The sequence below is a fragment of the Triturus cristatus genome, chromosome 11 (assembly GCF_964204655.1).
Source record: "Triturus cristatus chromosome 11, aTriCri1.1, whole genome shotgun sequence".
NCBI lineage: Eukaryota > Metazoa > Chordata > Amphibia > Caudata > Salamandridae > Triturus > Triturus cristatus.
In genome coordinates, this window is record NC_140594.1 from 1,018,505,749 (window position 1) to 1,018,529,958 (window position 24,210).

A 24,210-nucleotide genomic window follows, 5' to 3' on the forward strand; every position below is an offset into this window, starting at 1 on the left:
TCTCCAAGGGCAAGGAGAGTAGCATCCTGAGTGGTATTCCTTAAAGGAATTGCAAACTTAGGGAAAACAAAAAATGTGAAACAATTTTTATTTCCCCGGTCTTTGCCAATAGTAAAGGGGACCATTGTGAGCTTTAAGTACCATGGCTTGCACAAGAGTGGGAAGTAAAAGTATTGTTAATACCACCACCATGCTTAAGTGGGGGAGAGTATCTTTGCCACATCACTCCATGCCTTATCTAATGATCCCGGGATAGCTGATAGCTCTCAAGATAGATTCATTGCATTGAAGAAGAGAGCAGTGCATCAGCTGTGAGCTTCTATACCAATCTTCCGCTGAAAAATATAAGAATGAAAGAGGGCTGTGACAGTTCATAAACATAATTTTCCTCTTTCCACATTTGCAAACAAGAAGTGGGGCAACTATGAAATACCATGGCCCTTATCCCCCTCATTCATGTTGTGAAATGTTTCATCTCCCCTACTGTCCTAATCACTAATGGGATCGGGGAAGGGGTTCTGTTAGATTTCATGTCCCATGTAGTCTCCTTCTTACCTTACTTGCTCAAAGTGAGTGGGTAATGGGACAAAAAAATTCACATCTGCCTACTCCATACTCTTCGGCTGCCTGCAACCTTATCTGTGGAGTACTGTTAGGATCATCATTCAGCTTCACCCTCTTCAACACATACCTGATCCCTTCGGCTAACTTCATCTGCACCCATTACATTGACTTCCTCACCTATGCCGACAATATGCAACTCAGAAACTCAGACTCTCCCTCTCGGATAATTATTATTTATTATTAGTACGTTTTATAGAGCGCACAGCTACCCCAAATAGTGGTGTCCCGGCGCTGAATAAGACTCCCAACACCCAGAACAAGTTCACCAGCTGCATGACCAAAGTCACAAACTCAATGAAGACAAACTGTCTTTAACTTAACACATACAAGACAGAAGTCATGATCTCTAGGAAGAAAACATCACCATGGGACTCTACCTAGTGGCTGGTTAAACTAAGACCCCCTCCAGCACCCACACCAAGAAATGCAAGATTGACATGACAGCCTAAGTCAATGCTATTACAGCTTTCTGCTTACACACCCTCGGGATGAGAATGCAAAATCTTCAAATGGCTTATGAACAGCACCCGGAAAACTGTTACACATACTCTCATCACACGCAAGCTGGGCTTCAGGGGCACCCTCTATGCCAAAATGAGGAAACAACTCACCAGTCTACTGCAACCATTCAGAATTCTGCAGCTAGATTCACTCTCGAAATCCCATGCAGTCCACACATCACACCGCACCGCACCGCAAGGTGCTGTACTGGCTCTCGATATACAAGCTTTCTCAGTTCAAACTCCTCACTCACACTTTAAAAGAACTACAAAAGAGTGGCCTAGACTAAATAGCAACATCTCCTTTCACAGCCCAACCAGACATCCTCACCTCAGCCAAACTTCTACTCGCATCCATCCTACACATATGCACAGAACAAAATACAGTGGTTGGGCCTTCTTCTACATTGCTCCTAAAATGTGCAATGTCCTTCTGCTACACAACAGATCCTTCGTCTCAACTTCTTAAGTTTTGCAAGAAGCTGAAGCCATTGCTCTTTGAATAACCCGCTCCTATCCCCCCTTAGGCGAGGCTAGACACACACCAGCTCAGCACCAGGATACCCTTCTGGGTGATAGTACACCATAAAAATACACATAACATCTCTATACTTTGGCAAGGTGTGGTGGTGATGAAACAAATGCAGTAGGGCAATTTTGTGGGCAACAGGGTACAATTATACCCCGTCCGTTGGTAAGGCTGGCCTGAAGAGTACAAATAAAAAAAGAGATGTCTTTGCTTTATGAAAATGTTTGACCTGACAGCCTTAGGGTGGTCTTCCCCTCAACGTTTTGCCTACCTCCTCTACTTTTCTGATCTTGTTTTTGCTGGATTTAGGATGCTGTGCCCCTTACCGCTGATAACCAGTGCTAAAATGCTTGTGCTTTCTCCCCTAAATATGGTATTATTGGCTCATCCCCAATTGGCATATTTAATTTACTTATAAGTCCCTAGTAAAATGCAGTTCATGTGCCCAATGCCTGTAATGCTACTAGTGGGCATGCAGTATTCATTGTAGCCCTCTAACCATGGCTCAAGCCTGACATTGCAGAGCCTGCATGTGATGTTTACACTACCATTGCGACCTGGCAAGATAAACCACTTGCCAGGCCTAAACCTTCCCATTTTATACACATACGTCACTCCTAAGGTAGGCCTAGGACAATCCATAGGGCAGGGTGCAATGTATTTGAAAGGTAAGAGATATATGTTTAAGATGTGCAAGGCCTGGTAGTGAAAATCTCTCAAATATGTTTTTCACTACTGCATGGCCTAGCTCTCCTATAGGATAACATTGGGATTGCCTTATTATATTTTATAGGGTAATTCACAATTGTGAAGAGATAGACTTTTCAAGTTTGGTGTCTCTGGACTCACAATTTGAAGTCACAACTTGAGGGAAAGTTGGATTTTAAATTGCAAGGCTTGAACCTGGTCCAAATGTAGTTGCCACCCCCTTCCTAGTGCTCGAACATTTTTTTATTACTTCTGAGGCCTCCAACGGAAACACTGGTGGCTCTCTGAAAGAATTGCTTACGTTCCTGAGCCTTCCTTTGGGGAACTATGCTCAATAACAAAAAGTACTTAAAGCAGCATTTTCTTTTGCCACCAAGTTCTGCACCCCTCCTACATGGTTAATCCCTTTTTAAGTCTCCCCCACTTCAAAGGCACAGCTGGTTATAAGTACCAAACCTCTGCTAAGGACTGCCACTCTGCTGGACTGCTGTTTGCTGGACTCCTGCCTTGCTGGTTTGCCCTGCTACCAGCTGCTCTCTCTGCCTGGGTGAGAAGGACTGGACCTGCATCACTTGAACCCAGAGTGACTCCAAGGTTTAGCTGGCTGTGCCTCCTGATCTGTAGTCTCAAGGATATAAATGTCTTCCAAGCATACTGCTACTACACCAGGACTCTGCAATCTGTAAGTCTGCCCTGCCAAGCCGAAGTGGGCCTAAGGTGTTTGCTCTAATGGAACCGTCACATCCTCTGCTGCAAGAGCTGAATCAACGCATCGCTGCTGTTGCACGACCAGGGCCACTGAATCACCTCGGAACCACAGCTTTGAAACCAATGCATTGCCGCCACTGCGTAGAGAAGATCGAAGCATAACCTCTGCTGGGTGGGGAAATCGGCACATCACTTTTGGAACTGCTGCATCTCAGAACCGGTGCATCGCCTTCGTAACTGACACATCGCCAGTGCTTTATGGAGAAAATTCATGCATTACCCCAACTGCGTGGAGACCACTGACGCATTGCTCAGCTGTACCCCGCATTTTCGTTGAGGCAACCAGGATTAAGGTACTTTTGTTTAGCGGGCCTCTCTAGGTCCTTGTATCAGGCTTGTACTCAATTGCGGTTGGCCTGAACTCTTGACTTTGCTCCGGTCAGGCCGACAAGATACCCTAGTAAGCACTTATTGCTTCTAAGAGCTATTTATAGTTATTATTTAAGAATTCATATCTCAAGTTCTGCTTGTTGGAGTTTTATTATTTTGTTATTTTGTTCTTGTTTTATTTATTAAATTAAGTTCTATTTTTCCAACTTGGCGTGGAATCTTTTTCTGTGGTCGTTTCACTGTTTTGCTGTTTGAAGTATTGCACAAATACTTTATACATTGCCTCTAAGTTACGCCTGACTGCTCTGTGCCAAGCTTCAAAAGGGTGAGTACAGGTTAATTTAGAGTTTGCCTGCTTCTTACCCTGATTAGGATTATGGTTGTTGCTTAACAAGGACTCATACCCCAGTCAACCTACAACCCTATCTCTAATAGAATCCAAACGAGGTGGAATGTTTTATCAACACCTCTGACTCTATCCTGAACTTCCAGACTACTATGTTACATATGCGCAACTGGATGAATAGTAATCATCATTGTTAGAATCCTAACAAAACAGAACTGATCTTGGTAGGTAGCTCCCGCAACCCTTGGAACTCTAAGTTCTGGGCAGCCGAGTTGGGTACACCTCCTGCACCATCTTCTTCAGCTAAGAGTCTTAGTGTTACAATCAACTGTGACCTCTCTGGGGAGGGGATCGGGGTAGTTTGATTAAGTTAGCATAAAAACTGTCTATCTTCAATGGGGAGGTGTAAACAAGATGCAGCATACTACTGCTATAATTGGAAGAACTCAAGGCTAGACCAACTTGTTGTACAGTGATGCCCGGCCTCCGGGATGTGGGATAAGCTGTTGGGCTGCAGTGAAGGGATGTGGTATACTAGCCGGCCTTAGGGTTGTAGGCACAATACTATGTATGTCCTCGTGCAATGTGATAATAAAGAAATACAAAACTGTGACCTCTCCCTGAAGTCCCAGATTGCGACGGTAGTCTCCACCTGCTTCTTCCAGCTTCAGAAGATCAGGAAGATCAGTAGATTCCTTGCCACAGAAACTCTTAACCAGTTTTTTTTTTATCTTTGGTCATCTCTCACATCGATTATGCCAATTCATTGTATTCCAGTCTCCCTGTGTACTTAACTAAAAGATTACAGCTGGTCCAAAATCAGGCAGCTAGACTGATTTATCATCAGCCAAGGTGGCAACACGCCTCTCCTCTAATGAGGAAGCTACACTGGTGCCCTGTAATACAAGGTTGTTCATTTAAAATCGGATGTTTCATCTTCAAATCTCTGCATGACACTTGTCCAGAATTAGTCTCTAACCTTATCCAGAGATATAGACCTATCGGCAACTTGCATTCAACCCATCTTAACCTCCTGTCTACTCCTACTTACAAACTAAAGAGACTAGGCGGTTGTAGATTTGCGGTCTTAGCCCCTCACTTTTGGTACGCTCTTCCTCTTAACATTAGATCTTGTACAAACTAACCTATGTTCAGGAGACTCCTAAAAACCTGGCTGTTTTCCCAGGTATATTAATGACCAGCTAAGCAGCAGGCTATTCCTATATTTAGCGCCAAGAAACCGTTTGGTGTATGTGCGCTCTATAAATATTTTTAACATAACATAACAAAACCCATGTTTAGTTTAGATGCTAAAATCCTTCACAGTCCTTGCCATTTGTTAAGGAGAACGGATTCTTCTTTTCTCCAATACCCATTGGCTAAATATGGGAATTGAAACAGCGCTACTTGGCCAGGTGGGGAAAAGGAAAGCCCCCATTTTCTCATCACAGGCAAGGTGAGTGGGATACTTCCTTTGGTAAGGTGGCAACTGTAAAAGCCTAAAAGCCTACAATGTTCCCTCTCACCATCGAGCAATCCCTTTAAACCCCATCACCAATGGGCAAGGCAGGTAGTATTGTTTAATCCTGACCTTTGGGTCAGGCAGGAGGGAAAATAAAAAAGCCACCCACCACCCATGTACATGGAAGGAGAGCTGAAAGACTTTGAGGGCTCTGGGCAAAATGGCAGGATATTCTCTCCTCTGCATCCGTATACGAGTTGAGCAACAACATTTAATCCCGTCCCCTACCCTGTGGAAAGACGATAGAACTTAATTCCCTCAGTGCTGTCACTGCTAAGCACTGCTTATGATCTCACATATTACATCACTCATCACATGCTCTATGACAAAAATAACATTACTGATGACAACTAAAATGGTCCCATTGATGTGAACACTGTGCATGGTGAGGCTGTGAGTTAATGGTGCTTCAGTTAGCTTTAACTGGTGATTTCAGTGTATTTGTTAATTGGAACTTTTGTTTTAAAACTGACATTTTAATCTAACCTAACCATAACGTAACTTAAACATTTAATCGTTTCAGCAACTATATATGTGTGTAACTGTGTGTGTGTGTGTGTGTGTGTGTGTGTGCATGTGTGTGTGCATTTGTATGCACACATATGTATATGTGTGGAAGTTCTCTCAAAACTTCAACTGGGCTTCCTTGATGGATTGTGGACAAACAGTGTTTAAATTTGTATATCTTGAGTGAGAAATATGTCATGCTTAAGAAAGATGGGGAATCGATCTGCTATATATGAGCATCTTGACTCCTTTCAGTTTGGTTGACAGTTTCAAATCATGGCTGTTGTTGTCCAGGATAGGGTGGAGGCAGAGTTGTTAATGATTTTACAAAAAAGTTATTTCTCTTTAAGGTATACAGTACATTTTGGGCCACAAGGGTAAATGGCTGCTAAATGAGAATCACTAATAGGGATTCATCCTGGATTTGCACTTGCCCCTATGTGTTTTCCCTATATAGCAATGGCCTGGATGAAGAGTTTATTTCTCTCCAAGCTGATCTCCAAAATTGCTAGTAAGGGCTTTCCACTTCTGTTTTATGCATGTGGCACCATCCTGATATCTAGCACGGCTATTGTTCTATAGAGGCTGTAATTAGGAGTCTCAGTTAAATTTGTAAGGACCAAAAAGCCCTCAACTTTCTAGAGAAAATAATAAAAATTGAATAAATTCCATAGGCGTTCTTTCCTTCCCAATGTTACCCCTATAGTAGGAAGAAATCCTAATTTACAGTTTCATCTGGGAACTCTGTTTCAACCAAACTCTAAATGAAGCTCTAACTAAATATATTACATTTATGGAGAATTTTGGAATGTCCATAGTTCAAAGCTTTTGTACAGTGGCCCAAAAACATTAAGATTATGTTGCATTTGAGAGGATTCGCTCCTTCATTTGCCTAGCAGTCACTTGAGATGCTAACCTGAATAATTGACTCTGGTTGACAACAAAATTTACTAGTCTGGCTAAATGCAAATGGAGAATACTGAGTTTACTAGAAGTAATGGTGGGTCACACCTTAATCTATGCTCAAGGTAAACAAAGCCAAGAGAGTAATAGTAACTACACATAGTGCAAGAGTGTGGGAAATACATTTAATGTAGTACCCCACATGTTGAAACCTATACACATAATGCAGGACTGTGAGAAATACATTTACTGTAGTGCTCCACATGTTGAAACCTAGAGTACTCTGACAATCCCTTGGCTTGCCCAGTCAGCTTCAGCTTTTTTTGGCCATTATAGGCTAGGTAGAGAGTGATATAAGGGTACAATCGAAAGTGCCTTTCCCTGTTTTTGAGGGTATTGGTATGGTTAAATTATCTTGCAGAGCTGACATGTTTTATTTTAAGTGATGCATTGGACAGCTCCACTTCTATTTCTTAGTTGTGATATGTGCAGGTATGATTAGAGGGCATTTGCTGCTTTGTAATGCATAGGAAACCAGAGAATATGCTTCCCTACTTAAAAAATTATATTGCTTCTTTGTTTTGCTCCATGACCATGTTTGACGCATTAAGCAATCAATATACCCAATCCAGTAGTTAAAGCCCATGCCCTGGTAAACAGGGTCTTCAGCTCAAGAAAAATAATGTTTTTAGCTTGATCACTTTTGGACTCCTTAAGGGTTTGTTGTCTTTACGCTAATTGGTAAATATCTGAGGCAACATTCATCTTATGTCTGTGTGACTAAGACTACACAGGCCTATTTGCAGTGTTTTCTGTCTATAGCATGCCAAGGTTTAAGTACATAAAGCACACATTTTACTGCTGCTTTTGATACATAGTACATGTCTATGGAACCCTTAGAAAGTCAGAGTGCTCCCTTCGCCTGTGGCCTTTTACCTTGCACTGTATAAACACCGGCTACCCTCAGAGCCCATAGGTGTACACTGTTAGCTCAGCTACAGTCAATTTGTTCTGGAACCCCTGACACAATCACCCTAGGGTTTTGGGACACTCCCCTGTCCACTTGCTTTTGCATGACAATTCTTTTAAGGGAGTAGAAGTCGGTGTGTTGCATCCTGTAATAGCCGCCACCAGAAACTTTTGAGTTACAGCTAGGCAATCAGGGAGCATCCCTCGACTACACTGGTGCATCGAGACCACAGGTAGGCAGAAATGCAAACAAAATGTAGGATGTGTAATAATGGAGGAAACTGCCTTTTCCTTTTGGATTTACTCATTTGGAGACCTCATTAGTTATAATAAAACAAAATAATTTTAAAGTAAACTGTCCACAGCAAAATATTGTGCAGAATAGTCATCGTGGACATGAATCCTGAAATTAGGGCTGTTCTGGTTTGGGTGGCATGGTAAATGGGTGGAGCACCTGAGTTAAGACTTGTCAAATCATATATGCAGTTGAGTGGATGAGGGGCCTGGCCAAGTCTTGACCCTGAGGTTGGAACACATTAATAAAGACTCAGGACAGCTGATTGATGTCAGACTGAGGCTGGCACATTCCCAAGCCATAGGCTGGAAAGAGGTTGCTCTGCATGATGTAGCCTGAGCTCCACTGTGTGAGGTGGATTGGGGCTATAATAGGGCATAGCAGTACACCACACACTGCATCCAGTGACTGTTGTTCATCAGTGATGGCATTTTAGATTTTCACAGTGTGAGGTTATGTATGACACATGGCAGACGAGTGTGTTATGGTTTGCACGGCAAAGTACATATGGGGAGCATGTAATTTGATATTTAATTCCTTTGTGATTTTTTTATATCTAAATGGTTTCCCAGCAAATTGTTGTTTACTTTTTTTATTTGTTTTCCCATCTGGGTTAATATGCATTATTAATATTTATTTTTCTTAGTGCTTTGCTAAAAGTAACTGGAAAACGTGGAATTGTTATCACCCGATCAACGTATCCAACCATTGGAAAGTGGGCTGGGCACTGGCTTGGAGATAACTTTGCTGAATGGAACCAGGTGGACAAATCTATCATTGGTAAAGATGTTTATCCATTTATTTTTATATAGACTTTAAAAAACTATTGCTATAGCACAGTACTTAAATACAACTAAATATACATAAGGAAAGAATATTGAATATTATGTTAAAAAGAATATACATCCTGCAGTTGCTAGGGATCCTGAATGTCAGTGAAAGCAATAGTTGGATAAGACACTATTTTTTTAAAACTTTATTTCTAATATTTATAAAGCATGTGTAGTGTGTATAAAAACATAACTATGTTAACAGGCATTTTGTGTAATATTCTGAAACACCCCACTCTAATTTAGAAATGAGTATACCTGTCTGCCTGTCAAAACAGTTGTCACATTAAATAGAATGCATAACCCACACTCACATAAACTGGAAAACATTAGCATAAGGTTTGCTCATCGCTATAGGCAAATTTGTCGGTCCAGCATGGGTCTTTGATGTCATTAAATCGATTAGATTAGAAAAGTTCCCAACTTATTGAAGTGCACCTAATTATCTCACACCTCATCTTATGTGTAGGACTTCATAACAGTTTGACCCATTAACTTAAATTGCATAGAGCTGGCTAATTTCCGGCTTTATTATCACCTCACTATTACCTCACTTTTCAAAAAACATTAAATGAAATCAACGATGTCTTTATTGAACCGTTATTTCTGATGTCTCTGATGAATTTACATGCTTCTGCACTTGTATGTAGTGCATGTTATCTCATGATCTGATAAAGCAAGAAATGAAAAGGGGAAATGCTACTGTTTGTTCCATGCTGAAAACGCTAAGGAGGAACTCAAGCAAAGTTAGCAAACCGGTCAAAAAGTGTCTACCACCTCCACCAGATTAGGTGCAAAGAACGAGGCAGCATGAGCTCTCACTGTACAATACGGACTGGGGATATTGGAGCACACACGTGAGAGAAATAGTGCGATAATAGGCAGCTGAGTGGGGGATGATTCCAAGTAAATATCCTCAGGGATGGCTAGAGAGAACTTATGAGCTTTGGAGATGAGTCCAGGGTGCTCAGCAGCATTTAGGGAGAGAATAGGTGTGGAGAAGAGATGTACAACTTTAATGAATGAAATGTAAGAAAAAGAATACCCAAACACCCACCAAAGTCAATGGGTGGGCAATCTTGATGCCCAAAGATAGGGTGAATGGCAAATTGGGGGGTTAACTTTGCTCAAAAAGACTTCCAGACACAAACCTGGAATACACACTGTACTTTTTAACTAAATCCAGGCAGACTTTTGTAATGGTGTGTAATTTCCAGTGTTTTGTATTTTTTCTGGCCTTTATGCCATGTCAGTTTGGGTAAAAAGCATATTGTGGGAGCATGGGAATAACATGAACACAACAGATGTGAGTGGCTGTTGTTCACATAATGCACATGTGTTTTTTAGCACAAAATGGGTCCTTGTTCATAGATTGGCTACAAGGACACATTTTGCACAAAAAATAGTACAAAATAGCACACTAGCATATCGCCTAAAAACTTGTAATTCTGCTTAATTTTTTAACATTTCATCTAATTTCTGCTAAGGAAATGACATGATAGTCACCCAAGCTTACTTGTAACCTCAGTGTCTAATGCCACTAACCTCCAAAATACTACATATAGATTATAGCAGTGATGGAGTAGAATTTAGCCATTCCCAAGGAAGTAAAAGAATCATACAAGTTGTTGACAGTAGAAGCAACTAGACTCATTTAGAGTTCATGGGCCTCATTTAGAGATGAGGAAACTTCCAAGGGTCATATTATGGAACGTGCCCTGGGGGTTTAACATGCATATGCGGTCACATTGCACTTTAATATCACTGAAGGGGCCAAAGATGCTTATCCAAACCTTTTATTAAGGTAGTTAGTACTGGGGCGTAGGGAGTGACAGCGCAATCCTAATGGGGCTTTCTCTCATTTGAATGAGGAATTGGTCCCTGGAAATTGAGGGGAACACTTTGTCTTTGTGCCCGTGCCATATTAAGGCTTTTGGTGTAGTAGCAAAGAGGCTCTCAGGAAACTTACTGACTGTGTGCCACAAAGAGGTGACACACAGTCAGTGCACCCCTGATGGTACCCCACTAGAGGGTAGAAAGGGGCCCTATGTACCACCAAGACATCTCCCTGCATATGGGTGCAGCCATTCAATGATCCTTCCTGCAGGGTGATGTCTGTCCCCTTTGAGAGTGGGACAGTTTGAAAGACAGAACAGCTGCTTTAATCAGCCAGTTCATTTTTCACAAAGAATTTTAGTTTGTCACAAATCCTGCACCCCTCCTGCATGGCTAATCCTTTTTGAGTCATCACTGTTAGTTCCACACCCACCGCCCTACTCCCAGCAACAGTTCAATTTTCCTTCAGGAGGACAGTCATTATTTGACAGTCTGAGATGTGCACTGGAGCTGATGGGCAACTTGAATCTAAATACATTTGTTTTCAGGCTGCACAAAGTACAGTTGTTAGTTGTTTTTCCATTGAACTCCTCAGAATTCTACTTTCACCATTCTAATAGACTTTTAACAAGTAAAAAGATATTTGAATTATTTCTCTAGCACTTTTCCAAGCTGATTTATGAAATTTGTTTATTAATTACAACCAGGCCTCTTCTTAAACAATGTATACTAACAATGGCAAACACCCTTTAGAAACTGTTCACTGTAGAGACATACTTTTCCTCAATTGTTAGCCTTTGATATTCTAGAACTCTTTTTATATGAGGAAAGTGACATCAGAACATCTGTAATCACCAGCTCGTCTCAGTCTGACATCCATTAACTGAAAGTCAAATGTCCGTCGCCCATCAATCAAAGGTAATCAGCTGACAGGGTCAATGGAGACTGCTGGTGGAAAGATGGTGCTGTCTCGACTTTAAACAGATAGCAGAATCTGAATTTTGGCAGACAGGCTACTCCGACACAATTGTGGCAATATAACCTGTTTGCAAAACTCTAAATAAGCACCTTTTTATTTTATCATTAACACTGAATCCCAAAGACTGCTGATGGTGATGTCCAAGGTCCCTAAAAGAAAAAGAAAAGAGATGTGCTTAAATATGCACAAAATTTGCACAAATGGGATGACATTTGATAACATAATCATGCGTCTTTACTCCTTTGATTGCGAGCACAGATTGTGTACAAGGAACAATAAAGGGTGACTTCTCAGAGGAGATGAAAAGTGCATGATCCAATTTGTGTAATAGATATTCAGGAGTTTGATTAATTGCTCTCCTAGAGACTGAATGGTTCTGGTGTTTTAAAAATATCTCTCAAAGCAATACTTGACCAAGTCAAACTGAGGGCTACAAAGGAACTTACTCATTTGATAAAGTATATATAGGGTAAGGCGGAACATGTCTTCCAGCTAAAATGAATCAAGGAAAAACAGAATTCCTCAAATTTTGGAAAATGGAGGAATGGCAGCAATGTTCAGAAAAAAGTGTGATGTAATTAAAGGCAGGGCTCCAGCTTAACATTGCATGCCCAGATAATGTCGACAATACAACATTTTATATAGAAGAAATTATGCAATAGGAAGGCTGCACACCAAGGACAACTCACATACTGTAATTTGATGGCAGAGTTCTGGTAGAAAAGGCTTGATTGTGCATTGTGTGTGGGAAGTATCCAAAATTTCAGAATTTCTGTTGCAAGGTTCTTGAGATAATAAAGCAAATTATTTGAGGGAATATACTTCTATTATCAAAAGCCATACTTCTAGGGTCTTCTCTATGGGAATGTTCCACATGAAGGCAAAAACAGTAACATGTTACTTGCTGCAAAACAGACAATAGATTAAATTATTTTCACGGACATTGTCATGGACTGGACAATGTAGCAAAAGTAATGTCTTTACTATTAGGGAGATTGCATGGCATGCCCCGAGAGTCCCTGAGTCCAGAAAGTAACTTCCTACACTGCTGAAGGCTGCTCCTCAGTATTGTTAAAGGTGGGGGCTGAATCTAGGGGGGAGTCTGTGTGCATATAAATGCCATGCAATGTCTATTCCTACAGCACACGTTCACCCCTTGAAGCATGTTTGCCCTGAATATGGGATGTTTATTGTTATGCAGCTCAATAGTACTCACATTATCTACCTCAAAAGGATGAAAGACTGAGTGGACACACCTGTATGTAAACCTGCCACAATAAGGGCAGAAACAAATCACTGTATTGGATGCATAGTCCACTCAGCCACCAATCCCAGGATTGGGCAACGTGTGTTTTTTCCACCTATGGAATAAGACAGATTTCGATCTTATATTGTGGAAGTGGCAAATCTCCTGTAGAATGAATTTATTTGGGGGGTGTGGTCACCCACCACTGGAGCTAACAACTTTATTTCTGATCTATCAAAATGAAGAGGAATAACTCTGCACTATGAAGACAAAATATTTTAAAGTACTTCTCTTTAACATGAAGTAACACACTAAATGCAACTAGTCTGAATCAAATCAAAACAGAGGACAAGGCCAATTGGTCAAAAAAACAAAACTAGGTATGAGATCTTCACATATAGCTACTTCTGTAGAGGAACCTAATTGATGGTATGCTGTCTGCATAAAACTGGAACAATCCTTATAAATTAATGATTATATGATTGTTGAAAATTGTTACTGAATACAGATGAAAGAGAAGGACATGAAAAAACAAAACCTTTCAGCAGCTTACACAAACTACAGATTTATTACATAATGGTTCATGGTGGCTAGTTTAACTAGAAAATATGAGGATTCAATCTAGATAAAGACAGGTTTGGCAAGCTCTAATCCATTCCGCTCATTTTTGCTTTTTCTTTGATTTATTTTTTATTACAATTTGTTGAGTTACCAGATTGAAGACCCTTCAAAAGTATCATTAACTCCATTTGTACTTAGGAAAGTATACTGAATTCAGGTGCCATCAATCATTAAATACTATGGCAGAGAGCCCTTTGTCTTAGAAAAACATATTTTCATAATAGTTCATTAGGTATAGATGACCACTTATTTCAACAATCCAATATCAGTTTACTCCGCTGATTTTCAGAAAGTAAGACTTCATCATTCCACAATGTAGGATTACATAGGTCTTTATTTAGAGCTTGATGAATAGAATACTCCGTCTTGAATGCCATCCTGTCCACCATATTGCAAGTGCCATAGTCTATAATGCGCTTATAGTAAATAATGAGGGACATCCACCTCGTTTGTGAAGAACCACCACATCTGCCAAACTCTGAATAAGGCCCTTGGCCAGCAGTTCACCAATGACACAAAGAACAGTTCTTGAACTTGCAGCAAGAACTCCGCTACAGCATCCAAACTATTAGTTTGGTGGCAAGAAGGTAATCCCGTGTAATGGGATGGTTACTAATACAGCTTAGATTTTAGAGCCAAAATATTAAGATTGATGGGGCATACACTCAATATGTGCAAATCTATGGCTATATTTTAATTACACTAAGATTATTTAACACCAGGAGCATGTAAAAGTTTACATATTCAATGATTATCTGGCATTTTGAATGTATCTTTAATGTTTAATGCATTTGGGGCACTGATCACTGTAACTCAAAGGCACTATTCAGTGTATGCAATTTCCATGTTTTTAATGATATTTTCCTGTTGGATAACTGTCTTCGTTTATCCAGAAACACTAGGCACAGTTGTGTCATGTTAGGTGAATTATCAGTAGAAAAGCATCTTCAGTATCCATAAATAGATCCTCTTAGATCGTATACTGCATATATTTTAAACCTGTTACATTGACCTCAATAAACTAGGCCTGCCAATTTAATTTGTGATTGCTTTGTTTGAATTGCAGGCATGCTGGAGTTCAGCCTTTTCGGAATTCCTTATGTAAGCCACAGAAAAAGGTTAAACAAAAATTTCAAGATTTTTGCTACATACCGAACTTGCAGACTCCAACAATGCATGTATTTTGTTTCCTATAGACTGGAGCGGATATTTGTGGATTCACAGGAGCAACAACCTATGAACTGTGCTCCCGCTGGACACAGCTAGGAGCCTTTTACCCATATTCGCGAAATCATAATGGGAAAGGCGATCCGGTAAGTTAATCATTTTTAAGTTCTGCACATTCTTACTGTGAGCGTTTGCTTCAATATTTTTTATTTTGTATGCAACATGATCATCTAGGCTTTTTTTGCTTCAGTGAATTGTATAAACCCACAAGGCAGCAAATGCTGTGTTTGCACTTAAAAAAAATGCCATTATCTTAATGGAATGATTTACAGATAGTTCATGCAAGTGGTAAAAGCCCTCTCCTTAAAGGAGAAGGATACAGTGGGGCTATGACAGACCACAAGGACAGCAATGGCATGTAGCTATAAGTCATACTATTTCAACAGAAGATGAAATTGGTACCTGTAAAGCAAGCCGTTATTTGTTCAGTTGCCCAAATATTTAAAGAGTGGGCCAAGAAGGTGCTTGTGGCGAACAGCCTACAATCCATCACGAGAGATTTAGGCCCTGGCTCAGGATTTTGTTGGCCGCCAGTCGCATTACAAGCCCATTATATCCAATGGCGCTTGTCATATGGCAGACGGGATATCCGTCATGTTTGTGACAAAGTAACCCTTCCACGAAACTCTAAATCCGGCTGTAAATTGGTGAAGTCCATCATTCTATTGCCACATAGTATGCAACAATAAAACAAGGAAAGGATGCTAGAAGTGGACTGTCTAAACACCTTAGGCCCTCATCATGTGTGGCACATTAAACCTCCAGATAACTTTAACTCTTGATGCATATCTGCCAACCTGAACAAATATCGCACTGTCTGAGAAGAGGCGGGCCCTTGGAGGGAGCGGCGCCTTGTGCCGAGAAGTACCTAAGAGACACTTTTTCCCCCACCGTTGCTAGGGCTGGTGCCGATGTCCTGGGTTGTTTTAACACCCCTTAATGGACGTTGGGAGTTCAAAGCCTTGGAAAAACAGCTGGAAATCCACTATTTACAGTGGTTTCGAGCTCATTTTCCCGCCCACTATGTAATATTGGCTCCTCAATGAGTGACTGTGTGATGGGAGCCTATATTGTGTGTCACACGTGGCACCGTGTGAGTTGGCAGGTCTGGTAATGCAGTGTAACAACCAGAGCTGCCAACTTTGGAACTGGGGAACCACGTTTGAGTCTCGACATGCTATAATTCTGGACAAATAACTTAATATTCCCATTCCTACAAAAATAAAAAATACATGAATGTGTCCTTGTGTAATGTAACTGGTGCTCATATGAAGCGCTCCGGATTTGGGTTGAGTTAGTGCTATATAAAAAAAACTGCAAAAAACACAAAACCTCATCCTTGGAAGGGGCAAATTTAACTCACGGAGATATAGACATGGGGGGATTACAAGTGGTACACTGATAGTTGAATTAGAAATGAGGAACTACCAGGGGACTCATTTTTTCTGGGTCCAGTTCTCTCAGAAATTCGTAATTTCTCCATAGGCTTTTTTACATGGAGATTTTGCGTGTTTTCAGCAGAATTGTCAAATGAAATGTTCCCATAGGTTTCACATTTTGAATGGGGGCAGTAACTTCTACCGGTCTTATTAGAGTTAAGTAACACTCATTACCATATTGCTAGATTAAAGTTGGCGATATGCAGCCTCAGCCCAAAATGACTATTGTTTTGCTTTACAGACATCGATCCTGATAGACAAAGTCATTTTGCAGTCACAAAATGTGCCATTTGCAAACTCACATGGTTTGTTTCCTTAGCACAAAAAGCGTTTTAAGACTAAACAAAACCCTTTCCAGTTTGATTTTTTTTTTTTGCTGGTTCACAAAGACTTTTGTGATCCTTTCTGAGTCTCAAAGAGATAGGGTGTTAAATAAGCACCTGCCTCCTCTTTCTGAGAACAAAAATGCATGTATGGGTGCAGAAACAGGGTTTTGCACAGTTTGTCCACATTTCTTATTTGAATGGGGAGGCAATTCCAGGAATTCAAGGTCACTCGTAATGAGGTCTAAAGACCTAAAACTTCTGTAGATTAACTTTTACCACATGCAACCTATCTCTCTGTGCAAAGAGGACCACTGAAATGAAATTAACATTACCGTCCCCATTGGTATTTTGTGGCAGATTTACAAGCCCCTTGCGCCTTTTTTACGCCGCTGTTGTGTCACTTTTGTGACGCAGCGGCGGTGCAAAGCCAGCGCCATGGTGCAGGGTACTTACAACGTGATGCATCTGGGTGATGCGTCACGTTGTGAAGCCCTGCGCCACATGTAGGCGTTCCGGTGCAGGGGGGGGGGGCGTTCCGGTGCATGAACGCCTCCTAAAAGTGGCTGAGTGAAATCTGCAAGATTTCACTCAGCCACTTTTAAGGCCAGGCTGCGTCAAAACCCTGCGCCTGCTTGAAGCAGGCGTAAAGATTGACGCAGCATTTTAAAGATAGGGCACCCCCGAGCCTTGCTGGAGCTGCAACTCCAGCAATGCGCCGCCTTTACGGCAGCAGATGCGTCATGCATCTGTCCATTTTTGCCCCATGGTGTGCCGCATTACTAAATGCGGAGCATCCATGGTGGCGGAGCCGTGACGCACAATAACTGGCGCATCCCTGCTGATATGCAGGGATGCGCCAGTTATTGTAAATCTGCCCCTTTGCATTTTGCTAGAACACCGCAGCTTTGTATTCTTTCATCTAGAGATTTCAACATCTGCAAGCAAAGGAAGTCTCCATTTCGAATACTGGTAAAAACATGGAAATAGACACTGTAAGACTGTTTTTTATGCACGTTATTCCCAGAAATCGTTCATTTGTGTTATTTTCATGCCTCAGAAGTACAGCTTTGTGATAATGTTAATTTCGAGGCAGAGTAATTACAGGAATTATTATGAGCCACTCATAATAATGGTCACAGTAGTGAAGGACAACACTCCATGTTAAGAACCATGGGCCAGATGTACGACCTGCAAAATAGCGCATCGCAAATTGAAAGTCATTTGCGACACGCAATTTGCGAGGCACTATTTTGCATGTACCACAGTGTGTTTAACACTGTTTGCGATTCCCAATGGGCTCGCAAATTGCAAGGCTCATGAATATTTATGAACCTCTCTCAATTTGCGAGCCCATTGGGAATGACAGGCCCTCCCAGGGATGGTGGCCTGCTGGGCTCAGCAGACCACCATGTCTGGGACTGCTTTTTTAATAAAGCAGTATTTTTTTTAAATGCAGCCCGTTTTCCTTAAAGGAAAACGGGATGCATTTAAAAAAGAAAAATTAAACTTTTCAGTTTTATTTTTTAATGGCAGGTAGTGGTCTCTGGGACCATGCCTGCTCTTAAAAAATATTTTCAAACACTTACAACGGGAAAGGGGTCCTCTGGGGACCCCTTCCCCTTTGCGAGTGGTTTACCACCTATTTGAAGTAGGTGGTAAACTGCGAGTGTTTTGCGGCCGCAAAACACTAGTACATAGCATGTTGACTCACTATTAGGAAGGGACGCCCCTAATAAATGGGAATAGAGGTTCCAAAACATATCTAGGATAATTCCTTATGATTGTGTGCAGTCAATAGTCACATGATTGAAGTCAAGAGCATTGCCAGAGTCAATCAGAATTGCAATTGGAGAATGGACTCAAAACAAATTAGGAGGAACCTGATTTTATTTCCAGAGGGTTGAGTTTTAAATATTGACAAAACATCTAACCTTGAATGTTCTATATTGAATTGGCAAGAAATACAATGTATTCAAGGAAAGAGTTCTTGAGATAGAACTTGGGGGCTCATTATGATGTCGGTAGGACTGACACCGACGGCATGTCAGTGTCGGTCACACCGAGATCTGAAGCAGTGATTAGACCGTCGCATTACAATGCAGTCAGACTGACCGCATGTCTGAGAGAAAGACCAATGCGGTTCTGACAGGCTGAAGGAGCCTGTTGACCCTGCAGTCAGATTGGAATCCCTACAATGAGGGTGGTGCCTACTCAGGCACCACCATAGGGATTACAATGCTCATTTACGACTGCCTATCAATGGCAGTCCGACCACCTTTAAGAGACTGTCGGAAACTGACTTTGAGGGCCACTAGCAGGGCTCCTGTCCCTTCGGGGCATCCGCTATGAGGCCTAGGGGGCACCACAAGTGCCCCCACAAACATCCATGCCCCATGTGGCAGGATCCATGGCAGGGATGTCCCAAAACATACTTTTTGGCATTGGGGCTTGTGCTGTGTCCCTTTTCTGGGCCACAGCACAAGCCTCAATGCCAAAAGGCATGTTTACGACCGCCTCTACAGTGGTCGCATCCGAATTAGGCGGTCAGGACTGTGACTACCCGTTGGACAGTCCCTTTACTGTAACGCTGCTGGTCGGATGCTCATCCAAACTGCATTGTAATTAGAGCCTTGGACTTTCATTGGTAGAACAGAATTCCTGAATTTTTCAGAATGACGAGAAAGGAGTTTGAGTTATATATTCCATTCCGAAAAACAATTTGCTGCTTAAATATTTTGCTCAACTTCACAGAATCCCAACAGGACTCAATTCAATCTGTTGTTAATCACAATTATAGAATGCCATTCCGTGAAATACATAGAGTGAATTTTTCTCCCAATCAGTCATGTTTGTTGTGCCCACCACACTAAATAAAACATGTGGCATACTGTTTATTAAATCTGTCATATTATGGCACAAATGAGTTACTTATAAAGAGGAAGGAAACAATGTGCTGTACATCTGTGAGTACATATATACATACAAACGAAAGAAGAAAGTGGATATATTATATAATCCATTAGATAACAAATTGCTCAGATATGAGATGCAAATAGATGAAAAGGAATGCAATTTTATTATTCCGTATGATAGATGAATGGATTTCAGGATTGCTCTAAGGAGCTATAAAACATAAAAAGCCTTGGCTTGTGATGCACATCTTTTATTTTTATAATAATTTGCATTGGGTTTTATCAAGTAACCCAAAATTGAATATTGCAGTATAAAGCGTAGGCATTAGGTACTGTTACATTAATAAGAGGAGGTACATAGCAGTAACTAAGGACTTTTAAGAAACAGTCATATATCAAGCAGAACTGTAAATGTAAAACAAGTCTGCAGCAGGGGTGGTGGTGTAGAGGTAAGGTTTCTTATAGAAGGGGAACAAGTATGTTAAGATTGTTGTTGTACCTTCCCTGGTGTGTGGTTCTGAACATGCAAACTCATGGGAGAGTGATGGGTTGGTGTACTAAAACAGTGATATTGGAGGGGGCGCCTAATTCAGTAGTGGGTGGCACTGTATTGGAAATGGAAGAGGAAGCTACAGTAGTGGTGGCCTATGCCTGTGAGGGTCATAGGAAGTATGGGGCCGTCAATCTGGTATTCAGTGAATGTTTTGTATGGTTGGGAAGGTCTTTATTGTTCAGTAGAGCCAACGCCATAGAGGGCTGTATCCAACATGTGCTGGAAGGAACATGACGGTTCTTGCCATATGTGGGACCAGAAAGATTGAATGATTAGACAGGACCTGAGGATGTGGGCCGTATTGTAAGACACCTTTGGATGAATGGCACATTTCACTCCACCTTTCAACCTACTAGTGCCTGATCTATTTAGGTGCATGTTAAATGCTTCCAACAGTGTAGCACATTTACTGGGCTGGATTGCATGTGTTGAAGGCAGTATGCCTACAATTTCTGTGTTACATGCCTGGCTCAGCGAGGCATGCTGTCTCTCTGTCAGACTAATTGAAGCCCTCTGCATCCTATAAAAATCTATTTTGTTCGGTCTCTCTTTCTCTGCATTTCCTTTTTAGCGCTTCTCTGAAATTTATTGGAATTACAAAAATCTGCTTAAAACATTCCTAACCAGTGATTTCATTATAATTGTATATAGGGTTGCATTCTTAAAACTCATGTGCCTTCAGCTATACTACCTAGAACAATGGATTAGATTAACATTGTTAGCAGTGCAAACAGTCTGATTCACAAAGCAGATCGTTTGCATGGACTAACCCATTTTAAGAGTCAGTAAACATTTATTGGCTCCTGAAATGGGTTTAGAAATGGACTCTTATTTGCAAACCATTGACAAGGTACCATCTCCCAAGATGGGGAGGTAACTCATCAGCAAAAGTGAATTGGTCTTGTTAGGACCAGAGTGTCAGTTGTGGAGGGAGTAAGCACTGGTCCATGAGATAACTGCCAACCCTCACTGAAGTTTTTCAAAAGTGTTTTTTTTTTCTTGTTTTAAAGCAGCCTTCTTTCCATTCATGAAATTGGGCAGCGTTAAAGGAAAAATACATTTTTCAGTTTTAAAATGCAGTCATGGGGTTGGGGGGGTTCTGACATTTGCTGGTCACCATCCCTAAAATTGTAGTCAATGGAAGTGAATCACAAATTTCAACCAGCATAATTAATGTTCCTTAGGCAGGTCAGTCTGTAACCCACTCTGAGTTGATATTTTGTGAACTGACATATTTGTACATAGGTCAGTTTCCAAAATAAAATACAGTTTCAAAAAACAAGAGTCATAATAAGCGCACACTATTTGTGACCATTATCTTAATTCTTCTGGCCCCAGGTCACCCTCCTGTAGCTTTCACTGTTTATTATAATTGTGCAATGTACAACGTGAAATGTTTCAGCCTTTGTAAATCACGATTGAGGTAGTCATGCATAAGATATGAGTTCTTATGTGAGTGTGCTAGACTTACCATATGAAAAGGTTTTGCTGATCATACCTGAGAAATGCAGTTTTCAACATTTATTTAATGTTTCACATGTTATTGGTCTTTGTAATCTTCCGTTGTGAATAAAACAAAAGTACAAATCTTTTAATTTTTTATATTTGATGATTTACTAGGATATTGTTAAAGTAATGCATTTAATAAACTATCTGCAGCTAGTACTAGAGTGTAAACAATAAAGGGTATTGTCTTTGAATGTTTACAATAAATAATTCAGTTTGTTACTTTCTTATTTGGTCACTAAATTCAGAAATAAAAAAGAAGGTATTTTGCGAACAAATAATTAAAATGTTTTATGTTACTAACATAAACATATATCATGTTTCAAAATGCACTTTTGTATCATTCTAGAGACAAGATCCTGCTTCTTTTAATCAAACATTCCAAGCTATGGCAAGGAACATTTTGAACGTGAGATATACTCTCCTGCCCTACCTGTATACGTTAATGTTCGAAGCACATGCAACTGGAAGTACTGTTGTCCGTCCACTGTTGCATGAGTAAGTATCTAATAGTGAACAATGACTATGATTTAAATATTTGAAGAGGACATTGGCTGGAAATCCTGTCACTCACAAGGCACTTGGTGGTCATGGAGGTACAGTCCATGGACAAGTTTAAAAATGCCCCCTCACCCTCATTAAATAGTTATGTCTTGCAATCCGACAATGGAGCTAGAGAAGTGCAATTTTTCTGCTCTTGCAAAGTCTTGCAATATTCCTGATTTTCTTACTTAATTACATCTATGACATTTCATGAATTGAATTTACCAACATTCCGGTGAGGCTTTTTTATTCATTACTACCATATTTTGCTGCACCGCCATATGCTTTTCAATGTATATAAAAACAGCCAGTGTAAAAAATATTTGTAGATTTATTTCTCTGCTCATTTGCACAAAATCTTTTATTCACAGTGGCCAATGAATGTAGATTAATTCTCTGGGAATTTAACCCATTGGCACATTTTAGACAGGGCCTGCATCTGTGAGTTTAACATCAGTTACCTTAACAACAACCAATTTGTGGTGCTGAAAAGTTATTATGTAAATTATTGTGCCCCAACAAGAACTATTAACCCAACTGGTATTGACAAACTGGAAAAAGAAGCTTTTCGAAATGAGACCAAAATCTAATTATGGACTTTTGAGGCACATTTGCTAGGATATCTCAACCTTGGAATGTTTCATAACATCTCTTGTACTAGTTGTTGTTCACTCTCAGTAATTCTGATAAATATAAAATCCCTAAGTGAATTATACTCCCATTGTGATAGATAGCCATCAATTATCTTTAGGTCTGATTTAATCTTGGTTGGTATCAGAAAATACCCTAATTCCAGCCCTAAATATTTTGGGTAATCCTGCTTCCCACAGATAAAGTTGAAGAAGAAATTAAGCATGCACAAATTTCTTCAGATTTAAGACCCCTAGACAAGGCCCACAGTGTCGCCTTTTAAAAAGGTTATCAGAATTGTGAGCACAAAGATATCATGCACAAAAATGTGGGTGACCGAATATGAACTATGAAGGTACTGCAAAGGGAGGAATATATAGGTAAATATGGATTTACTATTCTTAACTACATTGATGTGGGTCTTGAAAATATAGTTATGTCATCAAAATAAATATATGTGGAGGTAGGTTTAGCAAGTATATTAAGTATGTAAATCGATTTGCATATATAATTACCTTCACAATATTTTTGTAGTCAATATTTTGTAGTCAATATAGGGGCTGTGATATTTTTGAAGATAGTACACTGTTTAAGCTGCCTGCTTTAACTACATGGATGCACTTGGATATTGTATCAATGTTAGTGCAACAATGTAGACAATTGCTGAAAGATATTACACTAACATGAGTATATATTACTTTACGCACAGCAGCATTTAAAAGATCATTGAAATTAATTTCATGCACTGAAGAGTTGAAAGTAAATTGAAGAATCTGTTTTTCTTTTATTTAGGTTCATAAGTGACAAGAACACTTGGGATGTATACAGACAATTCTTGTGGGGACCAGCATTGCTTATAAGTCCAGTGCTAGAAGAAGTATGTTAATTTTCGCTTGTTCCAAATTACAGTAAATATTACCAGGAATAGTTTGGAAAGTACAGGTAATATTAATATTTCATTTTGAATTTCAGAAAGTGTCAGAGGTCGATGCCTATATTCCTGCTACACATTGGTATGATTATTATACGGTAAGTGATTTATTTTCATGTCTTGTCGAAAGACACCTTTACATCATTAATATATTAAAATAAAAGGCTAACATGGGCTTTGTCTCAGCTCCTTGCATTCGGTTATTTGGCTTGCCTGTTCATCTTATGTTTTGGCTTCTTATTAAATGGCCTTTTCTCCCTTATCTTGTTAATCCTACCTCTGGAAAATGTATGTTTTATTATTTTCTAATTGGATGATGTGTTTGCTTTCAGGAAACTAGTTTTTTCATTTTGTTATTCATGTGTTTTTTTCTCTGTCTCCTTTTTATGCTGCACCCCCTCAAATTTCACTGGATCTCTTTGTTATTTCCAGACAATTACTTTCCTTATTATCTTTGCCCTTGGCGGCTGCAGTTTGCTCTTAGGTCACGTCTTTCCTAAAGGGCACTTTTGCATGTACTGTACTTTTTTTGATTTACTACTCCAACAGTTGTCACCTATTTTCAAATGATTAATTAAAAAACAAAATATAATTGTGACTATGCTATGCCAAGAGCACAGCTGCATGGAA

General features: G+C 40.2%; 1 protein-coding gene across 3 annotated transcripts in view; it reads left to right on the top strand.

Annotated features, from left to right (window-relative positions):
• LOC146785847 (maltase-glucoamylase-like) overlaps window positions 1-24,210 on the top strand; it is a 783,978-nt gene that overhangs the window by 520,715 nt on the left and 239,053 nt on the right. For all 3 annotated transcript variants that reach the window (XM_085635202.1, XM_085635203.1, XM_085635205.1), the window contains 6 exons: window positions 8,648-8,781; window positions 14,580-14,614; window positions 14,710-14,826; window positions 21,826-21,974; window positions 23,442-23,526; window positions 23,622-23,678. In XM_085635202.1, the coding sequence (XP_085491328.1) occupies window positions 8,648-8,781; window positions 14,580-14,614; window positions 14,710-14,826; window positions 21,826-21,974; window positions 23,442-23,526; window positions 23,622-23,678 (577 nt within the window). The remainder of the gene's footprint in view (window positions 1-8,647; window positions 8,782-14,579; window positions 14,615-14,709; window positions 14,827-21,825; window positions 21,975-23,441; window positions 23,527-23,621; window positions 23,679-24,210) is intronic.